Raw genomic sequence first — 24,647 nt, 5'->3', positions numbered from 1 at the left:
GCAGCATGTCCATGCCTGCCTGTGCCTCCAGTAAGATGTCAGATGATGAAAAGCTGACACCTTCTCAGGCCTCAGTATTCTGCCCACAAACCACTGCATCTGATCCTATTTCTGCTGCTGCATATTTCCTTATAAGCTCATGCCCTTTATCACTCACCAGCCAAGCAGGAAGATATTGCAGACACAGCACAGAGCACATAGTGAGAACTAGCTTTCAAAATCTGATTGGAAGCAGACTCAACCTAGCCATCCTCACTTCCACAGCAAACCCACCAATATCTGAAGCAAAGAAGTGCCACACAAAATAACTGTCACCCAAGGAATACTTGTTTTGTCAGTGAATTACACAACTATCCAAAATAGCAACACAATGTTGACTATCAGGATTTCTGAGATTTATTTCAGGTTCTGGTAAAAGAACATTGCGTGCAGTTGTTGCAACTGCTGCAGACATTTCTGGAATCTCTGCCTTAAGATCTGTGCAACTTTCGTAAATTTGTAACATAACTGGTTCATGGCTCCATTTGAAATAACTTGACAAAATCTCATAGATACTTTACCCACAAAAATAGGGGGGAAGGACTCTGAACTGAGAAGTCCAAGATTCTACACCTCCCATAATTTGCTTTTGAGCCTGCTGCAGTATTTATCAATTAGCAAAAAGCTTCCAATATTTAAACATATCCTGCTGTTCAATAAAGTAGAAAACTCCAAGCCCTTAAAGGGAACTATACTCAAGTGAATTTTGCTTCTGATCTACTATAAGAGGTGTCAGTTTCAAAACTCTCACCAAATACAGTAATTGCTGTAACTACACTGGATATAAAAGCAATTTCTGAAAATACTGTATCTTTTAAAAAAAGCTAAATAAAAACCAGCACATGGTCGATCTCAAGTTCTTCCTATTCCTGTTTTTTGTACTGAATACTACACACACACACATTCATATCCCATTAAACATTTGCAACCTTATACTGAGAAATCCCTGAAACATTGCATGTATACATCTGTTCTTACAACTGTAACAACTTTATTAAGGAACAGAATGTCTATAAACACCAAGTTTTATATATATATATATATAGCTGCCTTAACAAATACTTGAAAAAAAAAACTCCAAAAAAACAAATATAGTCACCACCTCGAAATAAAATGCCATGCTGCTTTCTTCTTTCCTGAGATTCTTAAGGCAATAATAAATCTTGCTCACTGGAAATACTGACTTGTGTTTAGGAAGACATGTTTATCTGTCACCAGGCACTGCACAGCAGAGTTGTGGCTTCTTGATGACTACAGTCAGGAAGCTGAAAACCACTCCTAGATCACCAAGTTTGCATCACGTTCTATAAATAGTTATCCAGCAAGTTTTAAAGCAGCTGAGGCATGAAGTGGCTGAGCTGTTGGAAAAAGCTGCTCTCTCTTGTAACAGCCACTGTTCTGTAGGAACAGAGTTGAAAATGCTGAGCATGAATTTTTAAATTCTTAAAAAAAAAAAAAAGTCTCTGGAGTGATCCAAGCAAGGAATTGCAGAGTAACAAGCCTTACATGTGTATCTGGCAAGGTCCTCAAAACAATCATTAAAAATGGAACACCATTATACCCGAAAGACTATCTGATAGGGTCTAATCAGCAGTTTCTACACAGTAAGATCATGTCTCGCTCTATCAGTATTTCTGGACATGTCAAACTAACTGATAGACAAGAGCAAGTGAAAGAACATATGTGGACTTTCAAAGAACCTTTGGAAAGATGTCAAAGACTTCCAAATAGTCTGTTATCTATGAAAAGCAAACATTGCCAGATTAAAACCAGCCAAAACACTGAACAAAATCTGGAATCAACATTCTTCACTGCAATCAGCTAACTGGATAATGAAGATTAACAACAGCATCCAGTCTGCATAGAGCAGGCTATTGATCACCTGATACCGATGCCCAGAAGCTCCTCGGATCACAGACCACTGGCCTGCAGCTTCTCCATTCAGTGCCAGTCCAAGGCAAAATGCACACAAATCCTCATTCTCCTTCATGCAGAACCATCCTCATCCTGAAACCAAACAGACTAAATTTTCCTAGTCTGGTCTCTCCATGCTCCACTAGCTTTCACATACCTTAGCACACAGTAGTGACAGAGGCAGACATTCAGGGCCTCATGCAGCATACATGTTCTTGGTGACTACCTTGTTAAAGGATGAGAGCATCCAGAAATGGCAAATTCCAGGTAAGTATTCCAAACATCAGACTTTTACTAGAGAGCAACACAGACACCATTGCTCATCAGGCCCTGACAGGTAAGGGTAGAGATACCCCACACTCCTGCTGGCTCCCAGAGCCCTCTAAAGATTTCAAGCAGACACAATCTCTTCCTAAAGACACATCCACACAACCGATGGCAAAGGTCAGGATGGCCCTGTAGTGCTCCACAAGGGTTTTAACCACTCTAAACCAGTACCACCACAGGACTCTGTCCTTAGTCACCAGCTTCCAGCCCTGGAGCCCATCACAGGAGACAGCTCCCAGGCTCTGTCTGCCCCTGCTGAGCCCACGAGCAGCTCTCACGCGATTCACCTCCGCAGAGCTTCTGACCATGCATGCAAATGGCACAAATGGTGAGCACAAATGACACCGAGGCAGCTCTGACCACAACCAGCTTGAGCACTCTGGATCTCTCCCCATAAGCCTTCTCAAGCACCATTAACACAGTAATCTTGACTAATTAGGGCTATTTCCCCTCTCCTTCTCCTATTTGGACCAGTAGACTAGAATTTTTATGAAGTACTGCCTAAATTAAGTTCTGAAATAGAGTGAACTGAACCCTGTCCTATTATTCCAAATTTTAAGCTTCTGTAAAAAGGCCCAGCAGTGCTCACTATATTTATCTTTTATACTGCAAAGAAGAAAAGAAAATCTGAAGCAGTAACATTTCTAGATGGCAATCTTAAACTAACAAAGCTTAAGAATATGCATAAACTTTAACAATGAAAAGGCAAAATAAACGTAATTCAGTAGCAACCGTGTCAATGTTATCTGTAAGGGAAGGTAGGGGGAGAGAACTATAAACACCAATCAAGGCCTTAAGAAATGATATCTAAAATCCAGAAAGGAACTTTAGCAGCTCAGGGACCTCTGCCATCCAATATAATACAGTTAGAAGAGCAGGGAGACCTGAATAAAAGGAGGACAACAAGGAAAACACTGCAGTACATCTCTGTTCATCAGCTGTGCAATCTGATTTGAAATACACCTACTTTATTGAGAGAGAATATTAAAATACAGGGGGAGGGGTTCTGAGAATTACCAATAACTTGAAAGACTCTGCTATTGAAACAGGAAACTATAGACAGAAAAATAAGACATTATAATAAATTAAATGAGACTTCAAGAGAAAAACAGAAAGTAAAGTCAAAACAACAGCTTCCCAGTAATACAGGCAACTTCATTTATTAACTAAGCTGAGAGGACAGCAAAGCCAAATTTTTAACAGAGAAATATTATATCATAACACATAAGTAGACTGTTAAACTCACTGTCACAGGAAGTCACTGAAGCCAAGATTTAACTCTCATTCGAAAAGAAAGCAGCTATTTAAACACACAATAACAATAATAATAAGGGGAAAAAATAAACACACAGCTGAGGGAATCTCAAGCTTCATAACCCAGGATGCAAGAAAGCATCCAAAGAGATCACTGGGCTGTGTTTGGCCATCCAAACACCCCCCTGAACCCGGGCACACAACGGCCAGAAGCCAACACACCAAGGAGAGCATGAGCCACACACAGAACAAACTGTCCCTTGGACACATCAACACGAAGAGTGGTTAGCTGCCAAGCCAGCATCTGCCAACCACCTAAACCCCAAAAGCATCTGGCGCTGGCCAACTTCCAAAATGCAAGGCTTGCATGATTTCACGTTTGATGTGATATTGCTTTAATTTCTTCTCCCACTCTGCAGTTGTATTTTATTTTTTAAGAACAGAACCACAAATTATTTGCAAATAGGAGTCCAATGCTTGGACTTATTCCAGAAAGTCATCTAAGCTCTTTGGAGAACATCTACCAAGACCACCTCAAATGAGCAAAGAATTAAATACTGAATATTACATGAATTCCCAGCAGAAACAAATTTGGAAAAATTCTCATTCATATGCATAAATTAAAAAAATAAGAGAATAGTTCTAGGAACTTCCTGATATCTTCCCCTTTAACTAAAAAAAAACCAAACAAAAAAAACCCAGCACAAACACAAGCTGTATTTCTAAATTTCCTGACAACACCATGGCTATCTCTCTATATGTGTACATGTTTGCTCTAACTTTGAAGCTGCTCTGGACCAGACCGATGACCTCCAATGACCCTTCGCTAAATTATTCTATGATTACAAGTAGAGCATACCCCAACAATACACAGCAATACATTATCACTCTAATCAGTATTAACTCTTTTTTCCCCTATGGCAATTTATTAAGCTCTTTGGGTCCTCCTTAAAAATTCAAATATAATTTCTTCAAAGAGTTAAGTATTTCCTCCCCTGCACCCATCAAAAAGGACCTTTATAAATAACAGCACAGTAAACTCAAGGGAGAAAACATGACATTAAAAGCTTTCAAAGTCTGTTACTTTTCACACCACCACTTATCTTTGAGTAAGTGGTGGTCAGTTGTCCTCAAACAGGAAGATGCAGCTGTACCTCTGACAGGTACCCCACGAGTTTTGTTTTGTTTCCTTCATAAAACTAAAAAACATTAGAGAAAAAAAACAGGCCTACCTTGCTCTGTGGGCAGAAGCAATTAAGTTTGCCTGCTTTTACCATCATCCCCACCCATAATATTTTTTCCTGCCCCCCCACCCATCGTAACAACCATCCCAAGTGCTTGGCTGGGCCAGTCAAAGTAGGCTAGTGCTGATGGCTCAGAGTTTAGCACATAGACTGCCCTGCAGTTGCTCACGTCTTGGAGAAGGGAGGGACTCAATTATAACTGCCTTTTTGGGGTAGGAATATTAATTTGGGACACTACCTATCAAAAGTTTTATAAAAAATTGTCACAGTGTAGGTAGTTAATGTCTTTCAGTTGCGTTAACTTCGGTTTCATCATCTGAGTAAGAATGACTCAAATGGGAGAAGACAGACAAAGAAAGCAATTGTACAAGCTTTGTGCCCTTAATAAGTCTTGCTAAAAATCCACATAAACTGTTTGATGATGAATCCATAAACAAAACTGCTTATGAGAAAAAGAACTTCCTCACAGACAAAGGAAAACCCAGACCCCAGTCTTTGACTGGTATCATTCTCACTCACGGGGTCCTGAGAAAAGACAAAAAATTTCTTCAACAGTATTTCTACTAGAAATAAGATAGATGGAAAAAGCCAAGGAAGACACTATATGTAACTTTGGAGAATTAGGAAAGCAGTAAAGTCCACTGCTTTCCAGTGACCCCTGCCAGCTGTGACAGGAACAGCACTGTTCAACAGCACTCCACCCCTCACTTCCTGGTCAAGTGCCTCAAACGAGGTTGACTGGAATACTTTAACACAAACACCTGTGTCCCCCCTCTAAAACACACCAATACTGTTTCCTATTTCAAAACCGACAGGACTTTGATTTCTCCCAGAATTCACACCAATGCCCGGCAGCTATGGATACAGCTGGGATCGACTTTTTGAGACAAGCTAACTCTGCTTTGGGAGAAATCCAGTACTACCAGAATACTTGAAATTCTCCATGGAGTTCCCAACAATTACTGACAACTTATTTGTATGTGACATTCCGCACAGCACAAGGGGAAAAAATTATAGTGCAAACATTGAATTAAACCAACTAGGTTTCCCAATTATTTTTCTGGTGACTCAGGCTCATGTTTTATCCTTTGTAATATTTATATCCAGAATAAAAACATACACTGGCAGTAAAACATAGCAACAGAACGTTTAACTGCACAAACATTCCACTTCAAACGTGGATTGGGATCTTAAATACACAAGTTCTGAGCACTGCTCTCAACCTTCACCTTCAGAAATGAAAGTTGCTTGCAAATACTGTACAATGGAGTCCATCAAGGTGATGTGCATACACACATTTATAAACACCTTACTGGAACAGAAATAAGACTTCTGAGATAAGGATTATCCTTTCCAGGGAGTAACAAGCAAAGAGGCAAACCAAAGAAGATCACCAATACTTCAGAGCTACAAAAATAGCCAAATGTATACAGCTATTTATAACCCAGAGATTTTTGCACAAAACACTTTTAGCCTCTTAACCTCAGGGAAACAAAGTCTGATGCCAAGCACTAACGTATGTAACAGAAATACATCCTTCTGCTGCTTACCGACCACTCCAAGTGCAGCTGAAGATGCACTTCTCCCTGGTAAAACAGATACCACCATCTGTTTAACATCATCAACAGGAAGATATAAGCAGACAAATTACTGATGACACACCGTCCCTAGTCTCATTCCTATTAGAGAACTCGTGTCTCCAAACTGTAAGACGAGCTGTATTTTCTGTAGGAACATTTCATCACAAAGAATTTCAGTACATTAATTAAAGTACTTTCAACAAGTCAGGTTTTCCAATTAATTACTTTTTCCAGTTAATTATATGACAGATGGGTAAGACACTGGCAAACTTGGAACAAAATGCAAGACTCGGCAGCATTACTTTTCAAGTGACCAGTAACACGTAAAAGCAGTAAAAGGCAAAATACCAGGCACAGAGCTTAACACTATGGACTCAAAGTTTCACTGAATCTGATACAGCTGAGAAACACGCACTCAGAGGCTAGGGTATGAGAAACAGAAGTAAAAGTAACAAACACCTGCACACTTCTAGTACCGTGGGATAAATTTTCCTCAGTTCCTTTTTTTCTCACAGAAACGACAGCAAATGAAACACCAAGAAAATTAATGTGACAGCATAAATTTTGAGTGATGAGAAGTTCCCTAACATTTTGATTCCCAAACAAAAAACCAAGGATAAGCTGGAGTCAGGTTGCCACTGTTTAGGGTGGAAAAGGGGGGGAAAAAAAGGGTAAAGAAAACATAAACGCATGTAAAACACGAGAGAATAAACGAGACGAGGTCAGAGACGAACATGAAGATGCTGAAATTCAGGACCTCTAAAGGGAAGCAGAAACGACGTTCTATCACCTGACAGAGGCACTGAGGCAGCTCACGGTACGTTCAAGCAGCTCAGCGGGGAGAAGGTGCCTCACAGCAGAGCCGGAGCGGGCAGGCAGAGCCCCAAGCACGGCAAGGGCCCCGGACCGTACCTGCACCTCTGCCGCCCGCACCGACGCCGGAGAACACGGCAGCCCCGACACCGACGGCTCCGGGACGGCGCGGCCGCTGCCCAGCCAGACCCGATGCGGGTCCGCGGCGTTGCGGGCAGGGGCCGCTCCGAGCCGCGCTCAGACCCCCGCCCCAGCGGCGCCGGCACAGCGCCGGCTCCCGCCGGAGGGAACCGCGGCGCCGCGGAGGCCGCGGGCAGACCGCCCTTGCCCCGGCCGGGACTCCCCCGGGGGAGGTGGGGGACGGCAGCCGCCCCGCTCCCGCCGACCGGCCAGGGGAGCCGCGGCAGCCCCGCCGGTGATGCGCGCCCCGCGCCACAGCCGCGCTGTCCGCTAGCACCGAGAGAGCACCGCCGCCTCGCCCCAGCCGGCCCCCCGCGCCCCGGTCGGCCCCTTCCCCAGCCGCGCGGGGAACGCGACGCCCCGGTTCTCCCCCCGCTGCTACCCCGGCGGGGCGGGGACGCCCCCGGGTGCCGGAGCTCCCCCCGCCTCCATCTCACCGTTCGCCGGTGCCGCGGGGCAGCGCGCGCCGCACGCAACGGCGGCGGGAGCGCGAGGCGGCGGCGGGAAGGCGCGCGCGAGGCAACAGCTGGCGGGGGAAGCGGGAAGGGGGGAGCGGCGCGCGCGTCCAGGCGGCAGCGGCGGCAGCAACAGCGCGCCACCCGCGCGCGCCGCCGGGCTAGGGGCGGGGCCAGCGCGGGCCGGCAGCCAGCGCCAGCGCCTCCGCCTCCGGGGGCGGGGCCGAGGCGTGACTGGCGGCGGCGCGGCCCAACGAGAGCGCGAGGGAGGCGGGGCTGCGCTTGACGGACAGGCGGCGGGGGTGGTGGCGGGGCCACTGTGACAGACAGCCCCTCGCACCAATTGGCGGAGGGGGCGGGGCTCCAGGCCGACCCGCCGCCGGCCGGGATGAGCGGCCCGAGCTCGAGGGGCGTCACCAACGGCTGGGCTAGGAAGGCGGGATTAACTTGAGCGACGTTGCCGTGGCCCAATGACAATGGAGGGCGGCAGGACGCGTGGCCCCGCTGGCCAATAGCAGGCGCGGGACGGGTGAGGGAGGCGGGCGGTTCCCTGAGGCGGAGCGGGAGGGGAGGGTCCCGCGCCCCCTCAGCTGAGCGCGGGCCCCGCGGGCCGGGGGATGCGCCGGGATCTCCGGTAGGTGACGGGCAACGAGGGACCTCCGGCACGGCCGGGGAAGCGGGGCCTGGCGGGACAAGGCCGTGAGGCCGAGGGAGGGGCCGAGTTTGTGAATACAAAGCTGTGTTTAAATGGGGTTTTAAACGGGGCCTACCGCAGTATTTCTTTCGAAGTGTTAAATTACGATTCCATACGATCGAAATAAGCTCTAAACCGATATTTAATCGAACTGGTGTTCTGTTTAATGTGATTTCACCATAATACGAATTTCAGGACTTTTTTAGGCGATGCTCAAGGTTTAAATCTAAATGTATAGGTTCATGTTATTACTACTGAGTTGAGTGTCATGCGTAAGTTGCCCTCCTCTTTATTTTTTTCTCCTAAACAGGACAGAATTAACTATCATAATATCCTCGTTATGCAGATCATCCCACCAAGGTCAGTGATGCTCCTTGGATAGTTTCTCCTCACTGAAAATTTTCACTCTCTAATTATGTATGTCCTTTAATAGGAGTCAAGAGCTTTTTTATTTTCACACTGACATTCCACCAGTGTTCTCACTGAAGACCCAGTTCAGACCTGTAGCACAGCTGCATCCTTCTCCCAGTGTCACCCCTCTTTCTGGGATAGCTGGGCTCTAGCAAAGAATCTGCCAATCATCTTTCTTTCATCATGAGATAATCAAATGTTCCATGTAATCAAACCCTTTGTTGTTATGTCAGCTCTATATCCAGCTCTCAGCCTTCAAAATCTGGTAGCTTTCTTTACTTGGATTCTAAGATCTCAAAAGTACACTTGGATTTTCTTGAGTTTTCATCTCGAAATGCCTCTAAAACTGGAGCCTTGCAGCCCTGCCCAGTCTGGCAGTAGCTTCTATTAGGTCAGAGAAAGGCAGTGTAACTTTTTCCCATGCTGAATTTTCTGCCTGTTTTTTCCAGTTGTTGCATAGTGGTTCTCAGCAAACTGAAAGTATTTTCAGGTGAACAACCTTCAAATTGAGTAGCCCCATGTAATACATCTTCAGTAGCTTTGTGTTTCCTCTGGAGACAGGTGATAGCACCTTCTTTGAGTATCTGATAACCTGATACTTCTAAGAGTGTTGAGTTTCTTTTCTCCTTTCAGACACAAGTTTCCAGTCTGTTTCTGGTTGGTTTCTGCTTTCTCCAGTTTGCTAATATGAGTCTTCTTCTTGTAGTGTTTGCAGCATTGATTTCCAGAACTGTTTTTGAAAAACATTCTCATGAGAAGAATGTTGAAACTTTATTTTAGATCATGACTCCTCACTTTAGCCACAGATTTGCACTTGAGAATATTGGAAGTGTTTTCAAAATACTGTAAATGCTTTAGGCCAGACATAGTAACTGTTCTGTAATCACCTGCCAGCTGTTTTAGGTTTGTTTCTGTAATAAGAGCAAAACAATACTATCTAAACCTCCTCCATTTTTTTTTTGTCCCCTTAGCTCTTGAGTGCTGCTTCTGAGCTTCCCCAACAAAGAGAAGGGTAGGGGGTCCTGGTTCCACCCTGTCAGGAACCGGCTTTAACCAGACTTTTGGTGATCTGAGCAGAAGTGAGACTCTGAAAAGCAAAACTACAAAATCCTACTTTAATTTTTTTTTTTCTCCTAGTTCAGCTCAAGGAACTGGCCTGCTTTGGACACAAGTGTCAGCCCCAAAACAAAGAGGGGATGCACTGACTACAACTCCAATTTAGAGTATTTTAGGGAAAACTGGATCTTCTTACAAGAAATCTTACTGCTATCCACTAAATCAAACTTCAAACCCAGATTGAACAAAATAGTAGATCTGTTTGTTGAACTGTGTATCAGAAGATACAGATTTAAACTGTAGGATGATTTTAATGATGTACAAAATTGTTATCCCCTCACTGTAAGGTAGTAGATCATCTCATAACCAGTCGAGACAGCAACTTTAATTTCCCTCCTTCTAGCAGCAAATCATATCTGAGCACAGAATTTGCCCAACTTCTTAATCTGGCAAAAAACTATCCCAGTTAAAAAAAAAATAAGGGTGGCAGTAGATTTCTGATTGTTGGGTGAGTTCAGCAGCCATAATCAGGCAATGCTGTGTGCCTTGGTAATAACACACAGGAAGCAGCAGCAGCTTCTGGGCACAGGCACTGGGGGCACAGAGGGGAAGCAGCTCTTGTCCTTCCCTCAGCATCTGGTGCTGAGGATTCAATGCTTCAGAGCACAACATCACACTTTCAGTAATTCAAATATTTTTGTAGTCTGGAAAAAATCAAAGGTCATTTTCTTACTTCAGGTGAAAGATTATTTGTGTTCTAAAGGGAATTAGTAAAAAATTTTAACTCAAATTTTTTAAATAATTAAAATACCTACTTCAGCACCATTTCACAGGTAAAAAATTTTCATTTTTGTAGCATGAAATCATCTAGAGGAAGATCACAGTCCTTCAAAGTTCTGTTTTTTACACTTGTAGTGAAAGGCTTTTGGCAGATGCAGTGGTAAAAACTATCCAGTTAGGATTTTAAAAACTTCACTTTCATGACTGTAGTGGCAGATGCATTTGTCTTGTTTTTCTTTCATCATGGCTACAGAGAAATTTAAATATCCTACCCAGCCAATAAACCTGTCAGCCAGTGTCTGAAATACTTGAGACACCTGCCAAAAAGCAAACGTTATCTGTAGCTTTTAGTAATTTCAAGGTTGCTGGCTGACAGAAAGCTGGGCAGTGCTCACTGGCTCAGTTTGAGCCCAGATCACTTCAGCTGCAGCTCTGCAAACTGCAGGATCCCTCCGAGGGTTTTTGTGGTCCTTTGTGCTGGTTCACATTTTACTGTGGTTATTTTGTTACAGAGAGAGCACTGTTATGTTTTGTTTTCAAGTGTTAGCTGTGAGTGCCTCATTTGCTGATGGAAAATGGATCTAAATACATTCTTAGCATTCAAAAATCCCTAAATGAGTCTGACAGCTTGTTTAGGATTAAAGTACAGTTTGTTTCACAAATTTAGAATAAGGCAGTTACACAGCTGACTTAAGGCACTCCAAGGGAATGGTGGACTGTAACAAACACTGTTCAGCTGAGCATGGTAATTATGAAAGTGCTAGCAAGCAGTATGTGGGTGAGTTTAGGAGTGGGAAAGCAAAAACAAGGAATTGGTCTCCTTTATGGAATATACCTAATGGTGGTGTAGTGCCATCTTTTGATGCCTTCCCTCCCCCTTTTTGTTTTGTTAGGTTGCTGCTAACAGCGAAGGCCTTCCTCTCAAAGCTGTTTAAATGAGAATGTCCCTGGCGCAAAGAGTGCTGCTGACATGGCTTTTTACCTTACTCTTCCTCATCATGCTGGTGCTGAAGTTGGATGAGAAAGCACCGTGGAACTGGTTCCTCATTTTTATTCCAGTGTGGATATTTGACACAATTCTTCTAGTTATGTTAATTGTAAAAATGGCTGGACGCTGCAAGTCTGGCTTTGACCCTCGCAATGGCTCCCAGAACATGAAGAAGAAAGTGTGGTACCTCATTGCAATGCTGCTGAAATTGGCCTTCTGCCTTGCCCTGTGTGCGAAGCTGCAGCGTTTTACCACCATGAAACTGGCCTATGTGTTCATCCCGCTCTGGGCCTTGCTGATCGGGGGCATGGTTGAACTTGGATATAATATCTTCTATGTACGAAGAGACTAGGCTATGCCAGGTGGTTTCCAGTGCCAACATTGGCACCAAATTACTAGATTATTATCACTTTGCCACAAATTTGATCTTCAAACTAGAAAGCCAAATGAGTCAAGCTGGAGACTTAAGCGAAAGCAGACTGAAGACTGAAAGTAGACATTACTGCCATGCCCACTCTGAAGCTCCCTGGCTTCGCCTGCCCGGCAGAGGCACAGTCAGCTGTGGGGGACACTCCCCTCTGTCTCGAGGAGAGTCGGGGAGTGGCTAAGACAGAGCACTTCGCTGTCTGCCTTGTATGGAGGAGAGGCGACGTCCGAGGAGGCAATAAAGGAGCCAACTCAAGGCTGGGGAATCAGTCTCAGGTTTAATCCGAGCTCCGAGGAGCTCCGAATGCCATTGTATCCGACAGCCAAAAGAGCCCCCGAGCCTTTCACAACATCTTAAGTACCGGGGCGGTGACAAGGGGGAAGGGACGCCCATTCACCAATGGGGGCATTTGGGGGAGTGGAAGGCAAAAGGACAGACAGACACACAAACCAATGGGGGAAGTTCAAGGGAAGGACCCCTGGCCCTCGTCCACTCACTCAACGCCCAAGGTGGAAGATTCTGGGAGAGTGGGATGGGGAGCCGAGTGATGGACAGGGTACCAGGGAGGGGACAGGGGAGTGACTGAGCATTTTCAGGGAGATTGGCATTGAGGGAAAGGCAGGAAAGCTCGGGGTGGTACCACTGGCAGAAAATGGGGGGTGAAGGGGCAAACAATTACAGAACTGTTACAGAAATATAAAACCACAATACAACAACTCCTCCTTTTAATTTTAAAAAGAAAGGAGGGAAAACTTAACAAACAAAACTAAAAGTTCAGTTTTTAAAATTGACCCGACCCAGCCCGAGAGTTCCCATTTTTCAAAGAGTCCAGTCAGCCAGTCTGAATCTGCAGTCTCTTTCTTAATGTCATTGACCAGCTACTGCAGCTGGTCTATTCTTTTATGGGTGTCCTCAGCCTTTGATGTTCTACTTGGGGCTGAGGAACGATCCATACGGCACTGAGATGGAATGCACTGAGCGGGAGCAGCAGCTGCAGGATGGGGTTCAACTTGATGTTCGTGCTGGCTGGGTCCAGGTTAACGAAATCTGAAAAGAATCTTCTGAACAAAAACATTAGGATAGAGGGAGGAGTTAGGGATTTAAAGGCTGCAGCTTCTCTTCCTCCTCCAGCAAGCGATGGCTACCTGTGCCGTGGTCTTGGACTTGGATACTTTGGGAACGTAAGGTTTCACCCACTTGGAGGGGACCCACTTCAAAACTGAGGGGGTGCACACACAGGCGTTTCCCCTCCCCCGGGTTATCATTTCGTAGGGTCCCTCCCTCTCCCATGTTTCTGGGTTTTTTACCATGACTGGTGGACAAGCCTTTAGGTTGGTCTGACTACTTTCCAGAAAATGCCTGGTAACAGGTGGATTCAAGTTCTTGTATGTGCAGTTTAAGAAATTGATGGTAAACAGAGCTTTGGGCAACCGTACTTGAAGGGATTCCACCTTTATCACCTGTTGCTGAAGAACTCTTTTTAGGCTCTGGTGCGTTCTCTCCACCATGGCTTGGCCTGTTGGGAAATAGGGGATGCCAGTTTTGTGCTCTATTCCCCATTGTTGCAGGAAGTTGCGGAACTCCTTGGACTTGTACGCTGGGCTGTTGTCTGTTTTGATGACTTTGGGGATGCCCAGCATGGAGAAGGCCTGCACCAAGTGTAATTTGGTGTCAGAAGCCTTTTCCCCTGTGTGGGCTGAAGCATAGACTGCACTAGAGAAAGTATCTACTGAGACATGGACATATTTGAATCTGCCAAATGACTGGATGTATGTCACATCCATTTGCCACACCTCACAGCTTTTCAAACCCCTAGGGTTTGTTCCTGAGCTCAGGGAAGGGAGAGAATTTTGTTGGCAGCTGGGACATGTGGCCACAATGGCCCTGGCCTGTTCTCAAGTGATGTGAAACTGATGAACTAGGCCAGGTGCATTTTGGTGAAAAAGCTGGTGGCTGATTTTGGCCTGACTGAACACATCTGGAAGAGGGGCCATATGTACAGGTGCTGCGAGGGCATCAGCTCTTCGATTGCCCTCGGCGATGAACCCTGGCAGGTCAGTGTGTGACCTGACATGCATCACATAAAACGGTTGCTCTCGGTGGGAGACCAATTTTACCAATTTCGAGAGCAACTCCTACAATACAATGTTGGAGACTTCCTGCAAGACTGCATTCTCTGCTCTGGACACTACACCTGCTACATAGGCCGAATCTGTGACCAAATTAAATGGTTCAGAGAACCTCTCAAAAGCTCTGACTACAGCGGCCAACTCAGCTACTTGAGGTGTTCCTTCCACCTCGGCAACATCTGCCTCTCACTGCTGAGTCTGAGGATCTTTCCAGGTCATAACTGACTTGTGAGATGCTCCTGACTCATCTGTAAACACTGTCAGTGCCTTTAGAGGTATTTTTCTCTGAATAGGTTTTAGTGACAATGTAAGTTGGACATCCAAATTGAAAATTTTGTGGGCCGGTTGATGAATTGAAATTTGACCGGTGTAATTGTCCAGTGCAAATTGCAGTGCTTCATTTTCCTGAAGCAGATGTTCCAACATTGCTTTGGATAGATGGCCCGATTCTAATTTTAACGGAATGTGGATGCAGTCAAAGTCACACCCTGCCAATTCCCTGATCCAGACCCTTGCTTTCCAGATCAGTTCTGCCACCAGCTCTTGTGGCCATGTCATCCTCTTGAACCTGTTGTGACTGAGGAAGACCCACTCTATGATTAAGAGTGGGTCCCTCCAGTCCCGGTCCTTCTTCCCTACTTGGGTGACCTCCCATTGGAAGATCACCCCGTGGAGGTGTGGTAGCTTACCAAGAATGATGAATTTGAAGGGCAGGCCCGGTTGGTAACAGTGGGCCTGCCTGGCAGACATCATGTCCTGTACTTTCTCCAGTGCGGCCCTCGCTTCCTGGGTAAGGATCCTAAGAGAACTAGGCTCCTCTCCCCGTTTCAATAAATTGAAAAGGGAGGCTAGGTCTTTGGTGGAAATACCTAGCCAAGGCCTCACCCAGTTCAAAGAGCCACACAGTTGCTGGACATCAGCCAAAGTCTTGATGTTATTCTTGATGACCAATTTTTGTGGAGCAATGGTCCACTTTCCAATCTCCAGGCCCAGGTACTTCCAAGGTGGCATCCTCGGAACCTTGTCTTCACGGAGCTCGACCCCTGCAACAACCAAAGAATTGTCAGGTTAAGCGCGTGGGTAAGTATGTCTTCATTTGGGGCACACACTAGGATGTCGTCCATATAATGGAGGATGATGGCATCCTTCACGGCTGCACGGACTGGGGACAGCAAGGAAGAGACGTACCACTGGCAAACATATGGGCTGTTTTTCATTCCTTGTGGAAGTACTTTCCATTGGTATCTCTTCCTTGGGGCTTCTCAGTTAATGGTGGGAACCGAGAAGGCGAAGTGTGGGGCATCATCAGGGTGAAGGGGAAGAAGCAGTTCTTAATGTCAATCACAACCAGATTCCAGTTTTGGGGGAGCATCGTCGGGGATGGCAACCCTGGCTGGAGAGAGCCCATGTCTTCTATTACATTGTTGATTTGACGGAGGTCGTGGAGGAGCCGCCATTTGTCTTTGCCTGTTTTTTTTAATTACAAAGACAGGGGAATTCCAGGGAGATGTGGTTTCCTGGATATTCCCATTTTTTAGCTGCTCGTCTACAAGCTCCTCAAGCGCCTTTAATTTTTGTTTATTGAGCGGCCACTGCTCTACCCAGACTGGTGAATCTGTTTTCCAATTGAGTTTCTGGGTAGCGTGCTTTTCGGTGACCAGTGCCCGAAAAACCTGGGGGTCTCTGGGATGTCAATTCTGACCCCTCACTGGGCCATCAGGTCTCTACCCCACAAGGGTTCTGTAAAGTCTAAAACAAATGGGCATACAGAGGCCAACCGCCCATTCGGCCCCTCCATTTGGACAACAATCTTTGACTGTTTCACTAATTGAATGCCCCCAACACCTTGTACGTGTCCAGCCATGTCCTGCAACTCCCAATGTGACGGCCATTCCTGGGAGGGAATGATTGTCACATCTGCCCCCGTGTCTAGGAGTCCAACTAAGGTTTTGTACTCTCCCCCCTGCTGTAACCTGCATGAGATCTTTGGTTTTTCGGCCCCCAGTACCTGAGTCCTGGCAATGGTATGATATGTGTTTTTCCTCTGTTTCTGGTTCCACGAAGGCTCAGGCACTGGGATGGCCTGGGCGATGACTTGGCCTTTGGGTAGGTACACTGGTGGGTAGTACAATGCAGCCAAAGGACGAGTTTCCCTGGGTCTGATGACACGAGACCCAGGAGGATGTGAATATCTAGAGGTGTGTATTTGGTGTCCCCAAGGATGACATACTTACTACAGTTGTCTCCCCAAGTACCAGGTTCCTTGGGGTTCACAGACACAAAATGCCATTTAGTATTATGAAGATAGAGGGGCTCTGTCAGAGCCAACCTGAAAGGCACATTATGAGAATTAGTGGTTAAAACAGGTTTTGGTTGGTATGGGTGAGTCAAGTCCGGTGAAGAAGCAATGTTAATGTTTGGGTCCCCCCCCCCCCTCAAGATGTTTTTGGCCCCACCTCATTTCTATCATCGCACAGGGAGGGACTACACTTAGTTTCTAGTTTTTTGATGGTCCTCCTTTGGAGGCAACCTTTTGTTTTTGTTGGGCCTTCTGGAAGTTAAGAAACTGTTGCCTCAATGGGCAGTTGGGGATCCAATGCCCTGGATCCTTGCAAAGATGACACCGCGGGAATGCTGGGGGAGGTCTCTTAAATGTCCATGGAGTGCACAGCGGCTGGCTGCTGAATGGTCAGGGACATTGACGGCCGCCACCCTCGTCAGTTCCCTCTGTTTGTGATATTGATCAGCGGATGTGATTGTGACCTTCCTCGAGCACACTTCTAGCATGGACTGCAGGGTCGGCGGTGGGTCGAGGGGCAGGCTCAGGATTGCAGCTTTACACATTTCGTTGCATTTTGCCGAGCGATCTCCGTAAGGATTCCCTGCCGCACTCCCGGGTCCTGTACTTGAAGGTCCACCACCCTGCGAAGTCACTCAATGAACTTAAGGAAAGACTCAGAGGGAAACTGAGTTATAGACAGGTGATTATCAGTGGGGACATCCAGGCACATCCTGAAAAACGCCTTTTCTGCCGCCTTCACACTCTCCCGGAGAGCCTCTTTAGGTATTTTTGCGGCCTGTTTTTCCCCCTCCGCCCATTCCCCCTCCCCGCAAAGGTGATCAGTGGACAACAACAACTCGTTATCATCTACCACTATGTTAGGGTCAGCCCATAGTGCTGGTAAAGCAGACCGTGCTTCTTTTCTCCATGCTGCCTCCCATATTAAAAACTCTGTTGAGGATAGCAAGCACAAGAAAAGTGCACGGAGATCAGCAGGAGTTAAGACATTTCCCAAAAGAGTGGCCTTCAACAGTCCCTTGAAATATTCGCTGTCCCTACAAAAACTTTCTTGAGCTTTGTAGAGCTCTTTGTTGGTCTAGTAGTCAAGTGGAGACCATTGGGGCCAGGGTGCCCCCCACCTCTGCCTAGGGATATAGGTGACCGGAGCAGCGATGAGAGCAGGGATAGAATCAGGGTTCTGGTTCCCAGGGCCCCCTTCCGCCCTGGAAGCCCGAGCATGGGAACCAGAGGAGGGGTCATGGGAACTGTGGGAAAAAGAGATTACATCAGAGGGGTGTGGCTAGGACACAGGAAGGAGAGACATGACTGACACATCCCGGAGTGGGCAGAACTGGGAGGATGTGGTTTGGGGGGAGATGGGAGGAGCTGGAAGGGAAGGTGGGCCGCCAGAAAGAGGGGAGGAGTCAGGAGATAGGAAGGGGTTGATTGATGAGCGGAAAGGTTTTAAGGGAGGAGCGAGAAAAGGATCATGGGAAGAAGAAGGGCACGTGGCAGGAACTGCTATGTGGTGTCCACCATCTTGCACTTCAGGGGAGATTTCTTGAGGGAAGGTAGGGTCTGGGATACTAAAACAAACAGTGGACTTTTGGGACGGGGCTGTACAACGCAGAGAAGTAGGGGGACAGGAAAGATCCCGAGCAGTCTGGCCAGGACTGCTCGGGCGGGGGTCTCGGGGATTCTGTGGGGAACCAGAGAGACAAAGGCAGCCCTGCAGCTCTTGCCGGGATGTTCCCTTTGGAATTCCCGGTTTGGGGCAGACGGGGGAGGGAAGAGGGTTAGGACGGGGAGAACTGGGGTTGAGTTTGCTCCTGTGTGGCTGTTCCTGCATTTTAGAAAAGGCTCTTAAAGTATTTTTAATTTTCATGGCTAGGAAAGCAAATCTAAAATGGAAGGAATCCCCTAAGTGCAACAACTCATTATCTACTAGATCCCAAAACTCCAAATTATGAATTTGGTTGGCCAAAACATTAGAAAAATGTAGGAACAACCACTGAACAAACTCTTTAACTTCTCTTTTATGAAACGGAATCCCATTCCTAAATAGGACACCCACAATTTGGTAATGGACTCCCTTCTGCAAGATAGAAAGCTGAGCACCCATCGTGGCTGATGTTAAATCTGTCTCTTAAAACCACACTACTCAGGGAAAAAGCAAAAGGAAACTCCTGCTGCTGGCCACCTGCTGAAAGGTGCTGTGCAGCAAAGTAACAGCTACTGTAGTAGCGAAATCCTCCAGAGAAGGAAAAAAGTTGACTTTCTTCCCAGAAACACACAGGGAAAGAAAGTACCGAAGAAAATCAGGCGAAGAAAACTCCCCACCCCACCGGGAGGGAGAACAAAGGAGGGAGAGAAGATACTCACCACTCCGACACTGGCTGCAGGATAAGAAAAGTCCTGAGTAGTGCTCTCATTGTGGAACTGACCACGTGGTGCCCTGGTGGCTACCAGTTCCTTCCCTAGGAGCGTTACCCACCAAAAAGGGGTCTGCTACTCCTGGGGTAGCTTGCCGGCCGTGAGACGGAGTCCAAACACCACTGCAGAATAAATCCAGCAGGACGTCCTGCCGTCTCCTCCATGGGGTCTGGTGATGTCCTCAGCCCCCACGTTGGGCGCCAAGCTGCTGCCGTGCCCACTCTGAAGCCCCCTGGCTTTGCCTGCCCAGCAGAGGCACAGTCAGCTGTGGGGGACACTCCCCTCTGTCTCGAGGAGAGTCGGGGAGTGGCTAAGACAGAGCACTTCGCTGTCTGCCTTGTATGGAGGAGAGGCGACGTCCGAGGAGGCAATAAAGGAGCCAACTCAAGGCTGGGGAATCAGTCTCAGGTTTAATCCGAGCTCCGAGGAGCTCCGAATGCCATTGTATCCGACAGCCAAAAGAGCCCCCGAGCCTTTCACAACATCTTAAGTACCGGGGCGGTGACAAGGGGGAAGGGACGCCCATTCACCAATGGGGGCATTTGGGGGAGTGGAAGGCAGAAGGACAGACAGACACACAAACCAATGGGGGAAGTTCAAGGGAAGGACCCCTGGCCCTCGTCCACTCACTCAACGCCCAAGGTGGAAGATTCTGGGAGAGTGGGATGGGGAGCCGAGTGATGGACAAGGTACCAGGAAGGGGACAGGGGAGTGACTGAGCATTTTCAGGGAGATTGGCATTGAGGGAAAGGCAGGAAAGCTCGGGGTGGTACCATTGGCAGAAAATGGGGGGTGAAGGGGCAAACAATTACAGAACTGTTACAGAAATATAAAAACACGATACAACAAGACGTTTCATTTTTTTATTTTAAAACTCACATATACTCTTGTAAATAAAAGTATTTGTTCAACATAAGCTGTTCTAATATGATTACTGTTATTTGTTAAATGGAATAAGACACGGGTTCTTCACGTGCAGGTAGAAGACCTTGTCAAAGAAACCACAAATGTTCTACACAGAGTATTCAGCACATTGAGTAATCCTGGAAAAGAGGACTAACATTTTCTGCTACTTATGCTGTAAATCAACAAATAACCAGTTAACAGTAATTTCCATAAGGAGCTAAATTTGCTTTAAAAATCAGTTACAATTGACAGCAGCCAAATAAGAGCAAGAAGAGGAATAAAGTAATACACCTTACTTTTTTTGGACAGTGAGATTCCTTTACCACTGTAAAAATAAGCAGTTTTCTGAGCTGCTGAAACAGCCCATAACCAATATGTTAGCCTTAGGGAATACAGTTGGTAGCTGAGCTGTGCCAGCAGTCCTGAGATCCAGAGAAAAGGGAGACAATGGTGATTCTTTTCCAAGTGAGAAATCACCAGTGTTGCAAGAGACTGAGAATACAGGGTGAGTTCAGTACTGTTATGAACAAAAATAAAAAACCTTTGGGGAATGTAGTTAACAATGGTTAAATGTTGTTAATAGAAGTAACAAATTGTGATTAGTAATATTAAAACCCAGTACTCTTGTTCATGTATAAAGGGGGAGTGGAACCGGGGAGGAGATGGGGTGCCAGTCTTTGTGGAGGGGGAGAGAAACTTTCAGAAGTATTACATCATAGAACACAACCACAACTTAAATCAAGATTGGAAGAGAGACCAACCAATGGGAGATGAGAATTCCAAAATGATTGGCCAAGACTGCACCAACTTATAAGGGAATCAGCAACAGAGAAATAGACCTGTCACAGCACCGATCCTGAGCGCCCCAATCAGGAGACAAGAGAGAGACTTTAAAAGGCCTTAGGTGTCTTAACTCCCGCGTCTTTCCTCGGAGCCGGTTTCCCTGGAAACACCCCTAGGTTACAATTACTAAGTTGTTGAAACAGTCTCCGGACTAGCCGGAGGCTTTTGCTTCCAGTTGTTCCTTTTGTAATAAACAGGCTTACTCTTGTTTTAATCAACTGCCTCCTTTTTGTTACTTTAAAGTTTCTTTCTAAGCCTGTTCACAAGTACTGCAGTTGTACCTGCCCAAAGTGGTACTTGAACAAGACAGTTTTTAATACCCGAGGATATTAAATTTTTTGGGGTGAAGCCTTGGCTCCATGGAGCACTGGCAAACTCAAATGTGAGGAAATGACCTTTTTTAGATAACAAGTGAATAGGACTTCGGGGAAGAACTGGAACTACAAGTGTATTTTGTGGACTGAAGTGCTCTTTCAGGACATACAGTAACACCAAATTCAAATGTAGCAGTTATCTGGGACATTATACTGAATGCATACTGAAAGTACTGATCCATTTACACTTCCTAGAGACAAAAGAATGTTAAGTGAATGACAAACAGTCTAGGGTAACAGGACATACCTAGACAAGTGTCTCACTAATAAAATTTTAAGTATGTACATTCAACTGTACCTGTCTGTGGGAAAAAAGTCTTCCTGAAGTGTTTGGATTTACTCTTGCTGTTTCATCACACGGACGTGGGTAAAAATACAGAGGAACTATATTGTGGGAGACTGCTGAAAGAGCTTTAGCTAAGAAAACAACATGTTCCATTCTAAGGCAATGAATCACAATTCAGAATATCAGGTAACAAATGATTTATAAAATGAATTTAAGTCATATTTATTTCAGAGTGGTTGACTGTCCTACCTTGCTAAAGGATAAACCAGGAAAAGACAGAGATGAATTCTAAATCATTATTGTTGTTAAAAAAAAAGTAAAATATTTATAAATCCTTTAGTTTTATTATAACTCATTGACTTTTACTAAGCAAACCTATGTACCCAGCCCCAGGATATGCACATCAGGTCATGGGGGTGCCTAGCAGGAACAGTTGTTTGTAGGAGGTGTATCTATGTATTGTGTACTACTGAAAAATATTTAATGGAAGGACCTTGCTCTATGTTTGAGACTTTTGCCCATTCATGTGAGGTTCCTGTGGAGAGCTGACTTCCTTCAGTCTTGAATGATTTTTCCAGTAAAATTGGCACTTGTGATTAGGATGAGCTGTGGGAAGGGGTACATTAATCTCAGAACACGCTCTTAGACCTGCTGGCTACAGGAGCTGCAAGAGTGAGCACACACAGGTGCCACAGGTACCCATGTGTGGGGTGGAGAGAACAGGGTACCTGTGTTGGGGTGGAGAGAACAGGGGACTGTGTGTGGGGTGGAGAAAACAGGGTACCCATGTGTGGGGTGGAGAGAACAGCGTACCTGTGTGTGGGGTGGAGAGAACAGGGGACTGTGTGTGGGGTGGAGAAAACAGGGTACTACTATGTGTGGGGTGGAGAAAACAGGCTTCATCTGCACATCCCACTTGGTTCTGTTCTGCAAATGGGAACCTGGGCCATGGAGCCCCTGCCTGGAATGGAATGCCACTCCATGGCAGGCAATCTAGACCTTGTGCATTTGTTATGGCTACTTTCAAAATTTATGAAGAGTATCTAAAGCCCTATCCTCCAATTCAGGTAAACTTTGATGACACACTTAACAAGCAGTGATACAAATGTGTAACAAGCATTCAAGCACCTCAGACAAGATGATTTCATCTCCACACACACACACACACACACTTACCTGTGGCAGGTATGGGACCAAGCATAAAATAACACCCATAGTCCTTTCCCATGTGATGATTCTGGAAGAATAAAATTCCAAACCCCCTTGTTCAGAGGATGCCAGAACAGCCCCATGATGCTCAGGAGAGCAGAGCAGCTTTTCTCAGCCGAGCTGACGATGGTAATTGATTGTTATGACATAAAACAAAAGATGGAAGAATAAGAACTGGCTTCATTGAACTTGGTATATTATTAGCAATATAGGCCGTGAATGGTGACTCTGCCCTCTTAATAAACCCCTTCTCTTCCACAGATGTAACAATTATCTGAAAGTTTGGCATCTCTAATTAACTAGAATCACACACAGTCCTTACAAATCTCCTTTTAATTGTTGCCTCTAATTCAATAGTAAAAGATAGCAATTTCAGTTTTGGTTGTGTGTTTGGCTTTCTTTTTTTTTTTTTTTTAAAAAAAAAAAGGTTTACAAACTTTGAAATAAATTATTCGGAAAGCTGAAGCAGATGCTTCTTGCTGGTGTCATACCAAGTTCCAATTTCCTTGTCCTTACAGGGAAACTTGGACAAAAGCATATCCCTTTTGAGAATTTTGTATCATATTTAACTGACCTGAACAGTGCTGAGATCTTTGTGCACACATCTCTGCCTTATCAAACTTCACTCAGAAGGATCTGTGATACAAAGTACACTGTAGCCCACTGTGACCTAATTAATTCCTGTTGCAGGAATTAATTACATCTGTTCATAATTCCGCTGTTCTCAATGGTGCTGATCACAGCTTGGAAGTGGAACCAATGCTCCTCACACATTTTCCTAAATTTACCAACTGATAAAACAAGTGAAAAGCGAATTTGCTGAAGGTGGCAGGGAAAAGGAGAGCTCCATGCTGAGATGGCTCACACTGATTTGTGATAAAAAAGGCACAAGGATGTTGTCTCAGCTCCCTGCAGCAGCTGATGGGGGGCAAAGGAGAGAACCTGGACTTCGGCAGCTTTGTTTTAAACTGCAATTCAAAAGCTTGTTGAACCAAATGGAAGTATTTCTCTGTACTGATGATATATATTGGACATGGAGAGATACATTCCACATAATTTCTCTCTTTCCATCTTTTATACAAGTTTGAACACTTCAGCATGCACTGCAGGCAAGTATCTGCTTTTGTCTGATTACAGAAAATCATTAACACACATGTGAAAGGTCATGAAACTGAAATTTTCAATTGCCAATTCATACTGATTTTCTTGATTTGTCACCATTTTAGAACAGTATCCAGTTTTGTGTTCTTTTTATACTTGAAAAATGCAGTTATGTGACCATGTGCATCCCCACCTATAACAAAGTTTAACCTGAATGCTCTGAGAACATGTGCAGACACACACAAAATGCACTGCCAGGCACAGAGGGCAATATCAAAGTCTGGACTAACACAGGACAGGTGTACACAACCATGTGAGAGATATATTATCAGTATTATTTTCTGACACATCTGCATCATAGTACAGAAGCAAAATGTTTGCCTAACCTCATGAAAATATTCATATTTCCACACTGTAAAATGTTGGGTGACACAAAGTGGAATTGAAGGTGAAAATTATGAGAGTCCCAGAAACTCGGAATTTTAACATCAGGTGTTCCCTATTTTAACATCCATATGATTTTGGGAAAAAATAACATGGCTTTTCAGTAATAAAGCTCCTGGATAATTGCATCCTCAGAAATAAGTTGTTTGAATTTACTAGCATGGAAAACATAGTGCTATCATGTAACACATTATACTTTTTAATTAGGATTGCAGTAAAAAGAACTATGCTGAGTTGTGAAAAGAACATTTGCACCTTTTCACTGTAACTTTACTGGTTTTTAAGGTTTTGATGGAATTCATCTCCCATATGAGCCTTGTAGACCTGAATGGGCCTGGGTATCAACTTGCTGCCGAAAAGCATCAGGCTTTGAGAACTAAGACAACTTAAGGAATCTCTGCAGTTGGACCACTAGGGTACTGTTCCATATAAAGTCTGCATTTTCTCCTCGGACTTGTACTGAAGTGGGATAAAGAATA

At 45.4% G+C, this 24,647-nt stretch overlaps 2 protein-coding genes across 3 annotated transcripts in view; one reads left to right on the top strand and one right to left on the bottom strand.

The window, feature by feature from the left end:
- Positions 1-7,843, bottom strand: part of PHTF2 (putative homeodomain transcription factor 2) — a 63,158-nt gene extending 55,315 nt beyond the window's left edge. The window contains exon 1 of the mRNA XM_053978384.1: positions 7,789-7,843. The gene's annotated coding sequence lies outside the window, so the exon portion shown is untranslated. The remainder of the gene's footprint in view (positions 1-7,788) is intronic.
- A 496-nt stretch (positions 7,844-8,339) lies between these two features.
- On the top strand, positions 8,340-19,393 carry TMEM60 (transmembrane protein 60). 2 transcript variants are annotated; one of them, XM_053977819.1, is made up of 3 exons: positions 8,353-8,440; positions 8,811-8,860; positions 11,641-19,393. In XM_053977819.1, exon 3 carries the CDS (start codon positions 11,683-11,685, stop codon positions 12,085-12,087), a length of 405 nt encoding a protein of 134 aa, XP_053833794.1. In that variant the 5' UTR covers positions 8,353-8,440; positions 8,811-8,860; positions 11,641-11,682; the 3' UTR covers positions 12,088-19,393. The 2 variants fall into 2 exon arrangements, with proteins under 2 accessions (XP_053833795.1, XP_053833794.1); XM_053977820.1 differs by lacking the exon at positions 8,811-8,860 and having other exon boundaries at positions 8,340-8,440.
- The last annotated feature ends 5,254 nt before the right edge of the window (positions 19,394-24,647 follow it).

This window comes from Vidua macroura, chromosome 5, assembly GCF_024509145.1.
Source record: "Vidua macroura isolate BioBank_ID:100142 chromosome 5, ASM2450914v1, whole genome shotgun sequence".
In the NCBI taxonomy this organism is placed as follows: Eukaryota; Metazoa; Chordata; class Aves; order Passeriformes; family Viduidae; genus Vidua; species Vidua macroura.
This window is presented reverse-complemented; position numbering and strand designations above follow the sequence as displayed.

What these genes read in the sequence shown, in the direction of transcription:
- TMEM60 (XM_053977820.1), top strand. Translation starts at nt 11,683, where the DNA reads ATGAGAATGTCCCTGGCGCAAAGAGTGCTGCTGACATGGCTTTTTACC.